This window comes from Paramormyrops kingsleyae, chromosome 10 (genome assembly GCF_048594095.1).
Source record: "Paramormyrops kingsleyae isolate MSU_618 chromosome 10, PKINGS_0.4, whole genome shotgun sequence".
NCBI lineage: Eukaryota > Metazoa > Chordata > Actinopteri > Osteoglossiformes > Mormyridae > Paramormyrops > Paramormyrops kingsleyae.
The window spans coordinates 21,669,233-21,681,984 of NC_132806.1; the positions used below are offsets into that span (position 1 = coordinate 21,669,233).

At 39.9% G+C, this 12,752-nt stretch overlaps 1 protein-coding gene across 16 annotated transcripts in view; it reads right to left on the minus strand.

Moving 5' to 3' along the window:
- The window catches only part of LOC111859848 (protocadherin gamma-C5-like), a 219,694-nt gene that overhangs the window by 171,961 nt on the left and 34,981 nt on the right, over positions 1 to 12,752 (minus strand). For 2 of the 16 annotated variants that reach the window (XM_023842934.2, XM_023842913.2), the window contains exon 1: positions 8,858 to 11,318. The exons of 12 other annotated variants lie outside the window; for them this stretch is intronic. In XM_023842934.2, coding sequence (XP_023698702.2) covers positions 8,858 to 11,257 — 2,400 coding nt within the window. In that variant the 5' untranslated portion in view covers positions 11,258 to 11,318. Of the gene's footprint in view, positions 1 to 1,139; positions 3,714 to 4,836; positions 7,375 to 8,857; positions 11,319 to 12,752 lie in introns of those variants that run through there. 2 more of the 16 variants (XM_023842922.2, XM_023842921.2) reach the window with 2 other exon arrangements.

The following is a 12,752-nucleotide window of genomic DNA, read 5'->3' on the forward strand; positions in this document are numbered from 1 at the left end:
TCTGCAGACTGCCAGCACATCTCCCCCGCTTTGATAGCTTTAACCCCAGCCCCCCTACATAAATCGGTGAGCCACCCAAAAATTCAAAGCAGGAGCCGGGCCTATGTGAGAGAAGGTATTGTGCATTTCTTTCAAAGCACTTATTATTTCAGACATTATTATTATTATTATATAAACCACAGGGTCCAAAAACAATGTTTGAGTCATTGTTTACGTTTGAAACACTGATGTAAACTCCATATAAGTTACATCCAAGATGGATGCAGAAACAAGTACATCAAATATTTAAATAATTACCACATCATATACAAAAATAGCAACTTCCATGATGAAGATATTGGAACGCTAAAGAACTTAGATGATATGAGCAGTTGATGCAGAAAGCCTCAGAAGGCCTCAGAAAACCTCATAAAGCCTCGGACAGCCTCAGAAGGCCTCGGACAGCCTCAGAAGGCCTCGGACAGCCTTAGAAGGCCACAGACAGCCTCACAAAGCCTCAGAAAACCTCGGACAGCCTCAGAAGGCCTCGGACAGCCTTAGAAGGCCACAGACAGCCTCACAAAGCCTCAGAAAACCTCGGACAGCCTCAGAAAGCCTGCATATGAAACCCATTAATGCTTGTTTAGGTTTAATCTGTGACAACATAAAAAATTTTAATCCAAGAGGACCAAGAGAAGCTGTTTGAGTCTACAAAGTTGTGAACACAGTTCCATCTCTCCTTTTCTGTCAAGCAGGCATTGATACACTCCTCATTATCATTAAGATACCACCATACAATCACATGCATGTTTCATTCTATCACTCAGTTAAATAATCTCATACGATATTAGATCATCCACCCAAGCTCAAGAGTTGCGTATTACAGTACTGTCTAATAAAATTCAAAGTATAATTAAATACTTTGAAATGCATATAATATTTCAACAATTTAAACGTTAAGCCTTAAACTCATGGACCAACATTATAATATGATAATGAAATATGATATAAAATAACACAGATTAAAAACAAATAACACGTACTAGAAACATATGTGCTACCTTTTAACACCAGTGTATTATTTCAATACTGAAAACTATTGAAGGCAAAGTACGAAAAAGTTTATTAAAGTATTAAAAGAATTAAGGTTTACATCTTACCTCATCACTTTCATTAAGGACGTTTACATCACTCACTGAGATTTCATTGGGACTCTTCCTAAGGGTCTGATTCACTGGAATTGTGCTGTCATTGTAAGATGTAACAAATTTGAAGTCACTGGTGCGCGAGCCCGTCGTTAAGTACGTGTCATAATTGTAAGAACTGCGCAGAGTTCCTGCTCCATCCACTTCTGCATAGTTGGGAGGGAAATATTCACTGGGAATGGCAACTGTGGCATCAAACATATGCCTTGGCTTCCTCCTGTTGCACACTTTCAAGGACAAAATGAGAATCATGAAAGCGATGAAAAAGGTTGAAATAGAGACCAGTGCAATAATCAAATAGAAAGTTAATTTGGAACTGCTGTCCTCGTAAGACATGTCCTTTAGCTCAGGAATTTCGGATAAATTGTCAGAAATAATTAAATATACAGTGCATGTAGTTGAAAGAGAGGGCTGTCCGTTATCTTTTACTAAAACAACAAGGTTCTGTTTCATACTATCCGATTCAGTAATGTCCCGCTGAGCCTGAATCTCTCCACTATGGAGACCTACAGTAAAAAGTCCAGGATCAGTTGCCTTCATAATTTGGTAGGAGAGCCACGCATTCTGTCCAGAGTCAGCATCCACAGCGATTACCTTGGAAACCAGAGAACCCGCCTGAGCTGATTTAGGGACCATTTCTGTGTTGAATGAGCTTCCTGATGGATCAGGGTATAGTATCTGTGGAGAGTTATCATTCTGATCTGTTATGAAGATGGTTACCGTCACGTTACTGCTACGTGGAGGGGAACCGTTGTCTCTGGCAATGACATGAGCTTTGAAACTTCTGAACTGTTCATAATCAAATGATTTTACAGCATGTATCACCCCCGATTCTCCGTTGATTGATAATAGAGACGGCACTGGAACACCATGGACCTCACTGGGCAAAAGAGAGTAGAAAACCGTGCCATTCTGTTTCCAGTCCGAGTCTGTGGCTGTAACCGCACAAATGGATGAGCCAGGCTTGTTATTTTCACTGACGTAGGCGCTGTACATTTGCTGATTAAATATAGGCGCATTGTCGTTTACATCTGATATTGACAATTGTACCGTTTTTGAAGAAGATAACGGTGGAGAGCCTTCGTCGGTTGCAGTAATTGTCACGTTAAAATTCGACACTAGTTCACGGTCAATTATGCTAGAAGTGACTAGCGAAAAATAGTTTTTTATTGACGGTTTCAGCTTGAAAGGAATATTTTGTTGAATTGAACAGTGGACCTGTCGATTTCTTCCGGAGTCTTTGTCATGCACGTTAATGATGCCCACCTCTGTATCAGGCAATACGTCTTCTGATATGGGATTATTAAGAGACTTAATAAATATCTCCGGAGCATTGTCATTCAGATCAACTATATCTATAATGACTTTTGCCTGAGAAGCAAGTCCTGAGCCATCTTTAGCTTGAACTCGCATTTCAAAGACAGACTCCTCTTCAAAATCCACTTCCCCCTTTAACCTAATTTCTCCCGTTTTCTGATCAAGATAAAACAGTTTTTTCTCCTCTTCTGATAAAAGGCCGAGTTCATAGGACACTTCGCCGTTGGCTCCGTCGTCTGCATCTGTAGCACTAACTGTAACAACCACAGTGTCTAACGGGGAATTTTCCGGCAGACTAACTTTATAAACGGCTTGACTAAAAACTGGTATATTGTCATTAGCATCCAATACAGTGACGTGTACGAGCACAGTGCCAGATCTTTGAGGAATCCCACCATCAACGGCGGTAAGTAATAATTTTAGTTCCTGTTGCTGTTCACGATCCAGCTCTTTCTCTAAAACTAACTCGCCGTATTTCCCACCGTCTGTATTCGTTAAAACAGACAAACCAAAATGCTCATTCTTTTGCAGTGTGTAAGTATGAACTGTATTCTGTGCTATATCCGCATCACGGGCTTCACCTAGGAGGAAGCGGGCACCCTTAAGTGCAGATTCTCTGATTTCTAGCTTAATAATATCATTTGCGAATACTGGCGAATTATCATTGATGTCCTGAACCTGAAGAGAAATCCGATGCAACTCCAGAGGATTCTCCAGAATAAGTTCATACTGCAGAGTGCAAACAGATTTTTTGCCACAAAGAGCTTCCCTGTCAATCCTCTCCGCAACAATCAAGCCGCCAGTATTCAGATTAATGTCGCAATAACGACGGCGGCTACCTTCAGTATCAAGACGGGCCTTGCGTACTGACAGTCTTTCGGTGCTCAGTCCCAGGTCCTTCGCTATATTTCCAATAACAAATCCATTTTTAAGCTCTTCTTGAACGGAATAGCTAAAATCCCCAAATGATAGCCGTAGGCTAAGCAGAATATAGATTACAATACACAACGTCTGTTCCATACCGAGAGATCTTTTGTATTCCAAGCTTATGTTCACACCGTGGTCCTGGTCTTACGCCCCGGGTATTGAAATAAAAAGAACAATATGTAGACAAAGGTATGTAGAACTCCGTAATTATTGTATCCACTCTCAATTAGTCCGCATACATCCAAACACTAAAGCCACAGTAGGTGTCGCAGCGAAAACCAATGTTATAGTAGTATCTTGGGAACAGGGTGTGACGCCAAATCGTTGCTTGCTGGTGAACATCGCCACCTTTTGAATGATTTAAAAACTGCATGGCTTAAAATACGAACGGTATTACAGATACGTGTTAGAGATCTGTGCCTACATAAAGATACACTGTGTTTCAAATATTGATGCCTTAAAATATTTAGCATTATGATATATTGAATAAGTATACCTAATGAAAAAGAAATAGAAAAAAATATATAAGATCCGCGGTTTAAAAGATCATCCAGTATTATTCTCGCACTACTTTAAGTAAAACTCATAGAATCTGAAAAAAACTGATAATTGGCATGTATTTATTTGTTTGTTTGTCGGGTAGGTCAAACAGCTCAGTACGTTCATTTTCATTTTAGACTCTGTAGTGAATTAAACATTATAATTAAAAACATTTTAAACCATTTTTAATCTGTCGGGTTTAAAGTTGATGTAGATCATCAATTATTTATTTATATGTATTGGCTAGTACTTAAAAACCATTAACAAGAGCATGTCCTGGGATTCGAGAAGACAAAATCGAAACGATTTGTTTTACATTTAAAATACAGCTTTGCATTTTTGTAAAGTGAAAATGTTTTTGCAAGAAATGTCGCAGCCAGCCTACATATATGGATACAGTCGAGAAACTTCGCTTATAGGCTCCCACATAATTTACAAGACACGTGAGCCAAGCTGCCTTTCCCTTAAAACGATTTAAACTATTATTATCAAGCAAAACCCAATCAGGCGTCAAATTGCTGGTACAGTTAGAAATAGACAACAATCAACTTCGAATGTAATCGCTATTGAGCTTCCTTGTTTTGAAATCGCTACAAAAATGTGCTGATTAAGAAAACCATATAAGTTATGGGGTGTGTTTTAAATATACTTGCAAAAATTCTATTTATCAACATGATAAACCAAATTAAGAAACCAAGTGTAAGGGTCAAATGATGAAATATCTATTATAAGATATAGTCGTATAAAAAAAGAAAGAACAGCGTGTTATGATCACGAATTTAACAATATTAAATGTACAACAAAAATAGTTAACTGGGAAAAATAACAACAGTAATTGAGTAAATATTTGTAAAGATGCAATTTTTACCTCGGATGGAGTTCCAAGCGGAGCGATATCGTCGGAGATTCCGCCAGGACTCCTTTTTAAGGTAGCATCAATAGGAAGCGTATTTCCATTGTAAGAAGTCACGAATTTGAAGTCACTGGTGCGCGAGCCCGTTGTTAAGTACGTGTCATAATTATAAGAACTGCGCAGAGTTCCTGCTCCATCCACTTCTGCGTAGTTGGGAGGGAAATATTCGCTGGGAATGGCGACTGCGCTGTCAAACAATAGTCTAGGTTTCCTCTTGTGGCACACTTTCATGAACAGAATAAGAATCATGAAAGCGATGAAAAAGACAGAAACTGAGACCAGTGCGATAATCAAATAGAAAGTTAATTTAGAATTGATGTCCTCATAAGACATGTCCTTTAGTTCTGGAATCTCAACTAAGTTGTCAGAAATAAACAAATATAAAGTACATGTAGTAGAAAGTGAGGGTTGTCCATTGTCTTTTACTAGAACAACAAGGTTCTGCTTCATACTATCCGATTCAGCAACGTCCCGCTGCGCCCTGATCTCCCCACTATGGAGACCAACAGTAAAAAGTCCAGGATCAGTTGCCTTCACAATTTGGTAGGAGAGCCACGCATTCTGTCCAGAGTCAGCATCCACAGCGATCACCTTGGAAACCAAGGAACCGGCATGAGCTGCTTTAGGAACCATCTCAGTCATGAAGGAGCTTCCTGATGGATCAGGGTATAGTATCTGTGGAGGGTTGTCGTTCTCATCTGTTATGAAGATGCTTACAGTCACGTTGCTACTGAGTGGCGGTGAACCATTGTCCCTGGCTATAAGATGAGCTTTGAAACTTCTGAACTGTTCATAATCAAATGATTTTACAGCATGGATCACCCCCGACTCTCTATTAATTGACAATAGCGATGACACTGGAACACCATTGACCTCACTGGGCAAAAGGGAGTACACAACCGTGCCGTTCTGTTTCCAATCAGGGTCTGTCGCTGTAACCGCACAAATGGATGAACCAGCTTGGTTATTTTCCCTGACGTAGGCGCTATATGTATGCTGAGTGAATATCGGCGCATTGTCGTTTACATCTGATATAAATAACTGTACAGTTTTAGAAGAGGACAATGGTGGAGAGCCTTCGTCGGTCGCAGTAATAGTAATGTTAAAATTTGACAACATTTCACGGTCAAGTACGCCAGAAGTTACCAATGAATAATAGTTTTTAATTGGTGGTGTTAACTTGAAGGGAATGTGTTGTACAATTGAGCAGTGGACCTGTCGATTTCTTCCAAAGTCTTTGTCTTGGATGTTAATGAGACCCACTTCTGTGCCAGGTAATAAGTCCTCTGGTATAGGGTTATAGAGAGATTTAATAAGTATCTCCGGAGCATTGTCATTGACGTCGGTGATTCCTAATAGTACTTTTGTCTGAGAAACGAGTCCTGATCCATCTTTAGCTTGTATTTCCATTTCGAAACTAGATTCCTCTTCAAAATCTACTCCCCCTTTCAACCTGAGTTCTCCTGTTTTCCGATCCAAATAAAACAGTTTTTTCTCCTCTTCTGACGACAGACCGAGTTCATAAGACACCTCGCCATTGGCTCCTTCGTCTGCATCTGTAGCACTAACTGTGACTACTACGGTATCTAAGGGAGAATTTTCTGGCAGACTGACTTTATAAACGGCTTGACTAAAAACAGGGACGTTATCGTTAACATCCAATACGGTAACGTGTAAGAGCACAGTGCCAGATCTCTGCGGAGTCCCACCGTCAACGGCGGTAAGTAATAATGTCACATTCTGCTGCTGTTCACGATCCAGCTTTTTCTCTAACACCAACTCGCCGTATTTCCTGCCATACGTGTTCGTTTGGACAGACAAAAGAAAATAGTCATTATTTTGTAGGGTATACGTCTGAATTGTGTTCTGTCCAATATCAGCATCGCGGGCTTCATCCAGTGGAAAACGAGCACCTTTATCTGCATTTTCAGTGATTTCCAGTCTAATAATATCGTTTGCAAATACTGGAGAATTATCATTAATGTCAAGTACCTGGAGAGAAATCCGGTGAAACTCTAAAGGATTCTCCAGAACAAGCTCGTAATTTAAAGTGCATGACGATTTTTTACCACAGAGAGCTTCCCTGTCAATCCTCTCCGCAACAATCAAGTCGCCCGCATTCAGATTAATGTCGCAATAACGACGGCGGCTACCTTCAGTATCAAGACGGGCCTTGCGTACTGACAGTCTTTCGGTGCTCAGTCCCAGATCCTTGGCTATATTTCCAATAACAAATCCTTTTTGAAGTTCTTCCTGAACGGAATAGCTCACGTCCCCAAGCGTTAGGGATACACAAAGAAAAGTGTAGATTAAAAAACACAACGTCCGCTTCATAGCGAGAGATTCTTTGTATTCCTTGCGATTGCCGAAGGCGTGCCACCGCATTTACAATTAGCCTAGCGAAATAAAACAGAATCCACGTAGACAGACACGTGTAAAATCACCGCAAATAAGGCTATTTTGGTCCTTATGAAATCTCAATACAAGTGCATTCCTGGCTATTGACGTCGAAATTCTGCTTGTTATAGTCCAGTATAGTATGAGGAATGGGCAGCGCCGCTGAACCTGCTATTGTTGGTGAACATTGCCTCCCACTGTATAATTAACAAACTGCATGTCGACCAGTAGTAACGTTACTGTAAATTCAAAGGCATTTTTGTATTTATAAAGATCAAAATGTCGAATTCTAAAGGTCAATGAAAACAATAGCAATAATAATGATTCTCATTTTCACCGGTCCTGTAGCTGAAATAGGTGCTCAGATATATGAAATGTATATACAGCCTGATACGGCTGATTTGATTAATAAAGTAAACGAATCAAGAAAACTAGTATAGGATGTAGTTTGTTAAATGATGATGATGATGATGATGATTATTATTATTATTATTATTATTATTATTATTATTATTATTATTATTATTATAGACGTGGGTTGACAGCTGTTTTAGTACTAGGCTAATAAATACTTAAATGATATCTGAGAAAAATCTGATTATCCCCAAGAACATGTCACATGCACAGGCCTCGTTGCTTTTTAACTTTGTGACCAATTGCCCCCGCTCGGAATTTTCATATTGCGGTAACACCATTCATAGATTAATTATATACTGAAGAAAAATTATTTGAAGTAAATCTATTTAGTTCTATATTAAAATAACAGCGCGTTTCCTCGCGAAAACATCTATGCGTATACAAAAACATCGTTACAGCCACGGTTAACCAAACCACGCCTATGAAATTGCTCCAGGTAATGGGGAAATTAATGCACAAAATATCCCGTAATTACAAATAAATGACTTTATCCGCACTGCCATTTCAGAATCACTATAGCACACTTTGATATGTCGTGGTGCCTTAATTGGTGTGCTCACCCACTGGGAAAAAATGTACTATTTTGTGCTGTTAACCCGTGTGTTAATTATCATTCTTGTCCAATAGCAAACCGACTTATTAACAGGTTTAAGCTACTGCATTAAACAAATTGCGCATCTTAATGGGCATGTCTATAGAGTACTCTGCAAATGTCTTAGGCTGCCAAAGAAAATGCTGTTTAAATGATCTTTATATTGGTGTAAAACTATGCTATTTTGCTCTTCAGTGTGTTAGCGGTTTCAAAACCTCTGCTAAAATCACCCAATTATTTGCAGCAACAATACAATTTGATTCGAACAAATGTGCACTCACTATCCAGATAAACAGCAGTAAACATTTCTTTGGCAGCCTAAGACTTTTGCACAGAACTGGAGGTTTTGAAGAATGTATGACGATGTTGAATCCCTCAGTCATCCTAGTAATCACAAGTCTTTTATGTGAAATGCACGAAATAAGTTAGCATAAGAAAGCAGACGCACAAATCAGATTGAAAACAATACTATTAGCAAAACAAACAAACAAATAATGTTTCAAAAGTTGTTAATAAGTAGAACGGCAAGGAAAGATCAACAATGGTAAAAGAGAAAAGTATTAATATTACCTCGCCGACCGTTCCATGAACATCACTGTCGGTGATTTCTTCTGGACTCTTTTTCAGAGTAGGGTGAGTAGGCAACGTATCACCGTTGTAAGAAGTTACGAATTTGAAGTCACTAGTTCGAGACCCTGTTGTTAAATACGTGTCATAATTATAAGAACTACGCAGAGTTCCTGCTCCGTCCACTTCTGCGTAGTTGGGAGGGAAGTATGCGCTGGGAATGGCGACTGCGCTGTCAAACAACAGTCTAGGTTTCCTCCTGTGGCACACTTTCATGAGCACAATAAAAATCATGAAAACGATGAAAAAGCTAGAAACTGAGACTAGTGCAATAATCAAATAGAAAGTTATTTTGGAACTGCTGTCCTCGTAAGACATGTCCTTTAGCTCAGGAATCTCAGCTAAGTTGTCAGAAATAACTAAATTTACAGTACATGTAGTAGAAAGTGAGGGATGACCATTATCTTTTACTAAAATAATGAGGTTCTGTTTCATATTATCCGATTCAGCAATGTCCCGCTGCGCTCTGATTTCCCCGCCATGAAGACCAATAGTAAAAAGTCCAGGATCAGTTGCCTTCATAATCTGATAGGAGAGCCACGCATTAGGTCCAGAGTCAGCATCCACAGCGATCACCTTGGAAACCAGAGAACCCGCGTGAGCGGCTTTAGGGACTAATTCAGTCATAACGGAGCTTCCTGATGGATCAGGGTATAGTATCTGTGGAGAGTTATCATTCTGATCTGTGATGAAGACGCTCACGCTCACGTTGCTCCTGAGCGGAGGGGAACCATTGTCACTAGCCACGACATGGACTTTAAAACTTCTCACCTGCTCATAATCGAATGATTTTACTGCATGAATTACTCCCGTGTCTCCATTCATGGAGAAGAATGATGACACTGAAAAACCATTAATGTCAGTCGGCAAAAGAGAGTATACAACGGTGCCGTTTTGTTTCCAGTCTGGGTCCCTCGCTGTAACAGAACAAATGGATGTGCCAGGCTGGTTATTTTCATTGACATAGGTGCTGTAAGTTCCCTCGTGAAATACAGGAGGATTATCATTCACGTCAGACACAGACAGTTGTATAGTTTTCGAGGAAGACAGCGGGGGAGAGCCCTCGTCGCTTGCAGTAATAGTGATGTTGTAACCTGATAATACCTCACGGTCTAGCTCTGCAGTAGTTACAAGTGAATAATAATTTTTAATGGACTGTATCAATTTAAACGGGACGTGTTGTTTTATCGTACAGCGAACCTGCCCATTTTCTTCTGAATCTTTGTCTTGAACGTTAATTAAACCTACTTCAGTGCCAGGCACCGCGTCTTCTGGTATGGGGTTGTTAAGCGATTTGAGAAATATCTCCGGCGCGTTGTCATTCACATCAATGATTTCAATTATTAATTTAGCTTGAGAAGAAAGTCCAGCTCCATCTTTACCGTCAATGCGTATTTCATAACTGCTGCCTTCTTCAAAATCGATTGGTCCAGACACCTTAATTTCGCCTGTTTTGTCGTTAATTGAAAATGTTTTTTTAGCTTTTTCAGAAATACGACTGAATTCATATGTTACTTCGCCGTTAGCGCCCTCGTCTGCATCACTAGCACTGACAATAACCACTACAGTGTTCATAGGAGAATTTTCAGGCAGAGTAGCTTTATAAACGGATTGGCTAAACACAGGGATATTATCGTTCGCATCTAACACAGTGACATGTACTTGCAATGTACCTGATTTTTGGGGAATCCCACCATCTTCGGCGGTTAGCAGTAATGTTAGTTCCTGTTCTTGTTCACGGTCCAGCTCCTTTTCTAATACCAACTCAGCGTATTTTCCACCATATGTGCTTGTAGTAACAGCCAAGCGAAAATAGTCGTTATTTTGTAGCGTATAACTTTGAACTGCGTTTTCTCCTGTGTCCGCGTCATGAGCCTCATACACTCGAAATCTAGATCCTGTATTTGCCGATTCTATAATTTCCAATTTGATCAAATCTTTAGGAAAGACGGGTGTGTTGTCGTTAATATCCTGGATTTGGAGTGTAATACGCTGTAGTTCCAGTGGGTTCTCCAGCACAAGCTCGTATTTTATGGGGCAAGAAGCCTTTTCCCCACAAAGCTCCTCTCTGTCGATCCTGCCAGCCACAATCAAATCTCCAGTTTTCAGGTTAATGTCGCAGAACTCTCTCCCCGTCCCTTCGCTGTCCAGTCGAGCATTACGAGCAGATAATCCTTTAACATCAATTCCGAGATCCTTTGCTATATTTCCAATTACTGATCCGCGTTTCATTTCCTCCGGTATAGAATAACTCAAATCTCCAAACGTTAGTGGTAAGATGATCACAAATAAAAGAAGAAACAGCACAACACGCACCCTGCTACGGTAGCCTTTGTATTCCATATCTACTGCATACAGTAAAATATCTAATGTATTTCCGCGATGATTTGATAGGTGAGATACGTACCCCCCTTTCAGCATTAGAATATTACACAAATGGGTGTATACGTGTATCTGTGGAGCCAAGGTTGGTCAATAGCGACACTCACAGAAATTTTTAAGTACTACAATTACAAGACGTGAAATTCAAAATTATTATTAAGTAGACCTAATAAACAAAACGTCCATTCATCCATCCATCCATCCATCAATTCATCCATCTGTCAACCACTTATTTTGTATATAGGGGCTAACAAAGTATTTGGTAATGTGCTAAATATTTTGAAAGAAAAGCACAGCAGCCCCATCAGAACGTTTGAAGGATTTGAGTTACTTTCAATTGCCTCACTCCTGTAATCAGTGCTGGCTGACACAGTGGCTGAGTGACAGTCACTGCTGCGTCACACCCCCACACACACCTGTATGTGTGTATAGTGTGCAAGTTCTCAGTGTCACCGGGTTTTCCTCCCATAATCCAAACACATGTAATTATGCCAACTGGCATCCCAGAATACTCTGCTTGTATTTGTATGTGCCCTGTGATGAACTGGCATCCTATGCCAGCTGTACCCCATCCTTCAGCCCTGTACTGTCTGGGTTGGGTTCCAGACCCCTCCACAACCCCAAACAGAGGTTAGGAGAAGGATATAACAAATGTATTACTTTTAGTAGTTCCTCACTCCAAATTATGTGTTTTGGTAGATGAAACAAAAATTATACACAGGGAGGGATGAGGTGCAGAAGAGTCGTATCAAACTTTTAAAAATTTTAAGCCAGGGGTGTCAATCCCAGTCATTGAAAGAGGAACAGTAAAAACCACCAATGAATCTGCAGCCTGACCAACACTTATTTATTTAGCTAATAACAGTGTGACCCAAACTTTGCTTTATTTAGCTGGAATCTTTACTGTATGTGTTACACCATGTATGTTGCTGGAAACACATCCAACATGCTAACTCATTTGAGACGACCAAGTGTGTGTGTGACTGGAGCAGAAACAGCCTCTGCAAGTTAGTCTCCCTGCGGCATTTATGGCTTTGGCCAGGAAATTCAGACTGGGCTAAAAAATAACTATGGCCATATCAATGTTATACATGACCGTACTAGCGGAGAATGCAGAATGTAGTTCATTATGACTGTTATTATGCAATCTTATTTTTGAGTCATACTACATATTTATTTTTAAAATGCACATATAAGCGTTCCTTAGGTTTTGTTATTCAGACACATCGACAGACACATTACCCATGGTATACAACTATTCCTAGTTGTGTTTGTGTTTGCAGTTTTAACAATAAATATTCTCAAAACAAACTGTATTTTCCTTGCTGTTGCAAACTTGCAGTGAACTCTGAACCCGAAACTGAAGTTTGTACCGAGCCGTGAATTTTATATCTTTACACCGGAATTCCTGGGCCATTTTTAACAGAATATCAAAATCATTTAGTGGTGCTTAAGG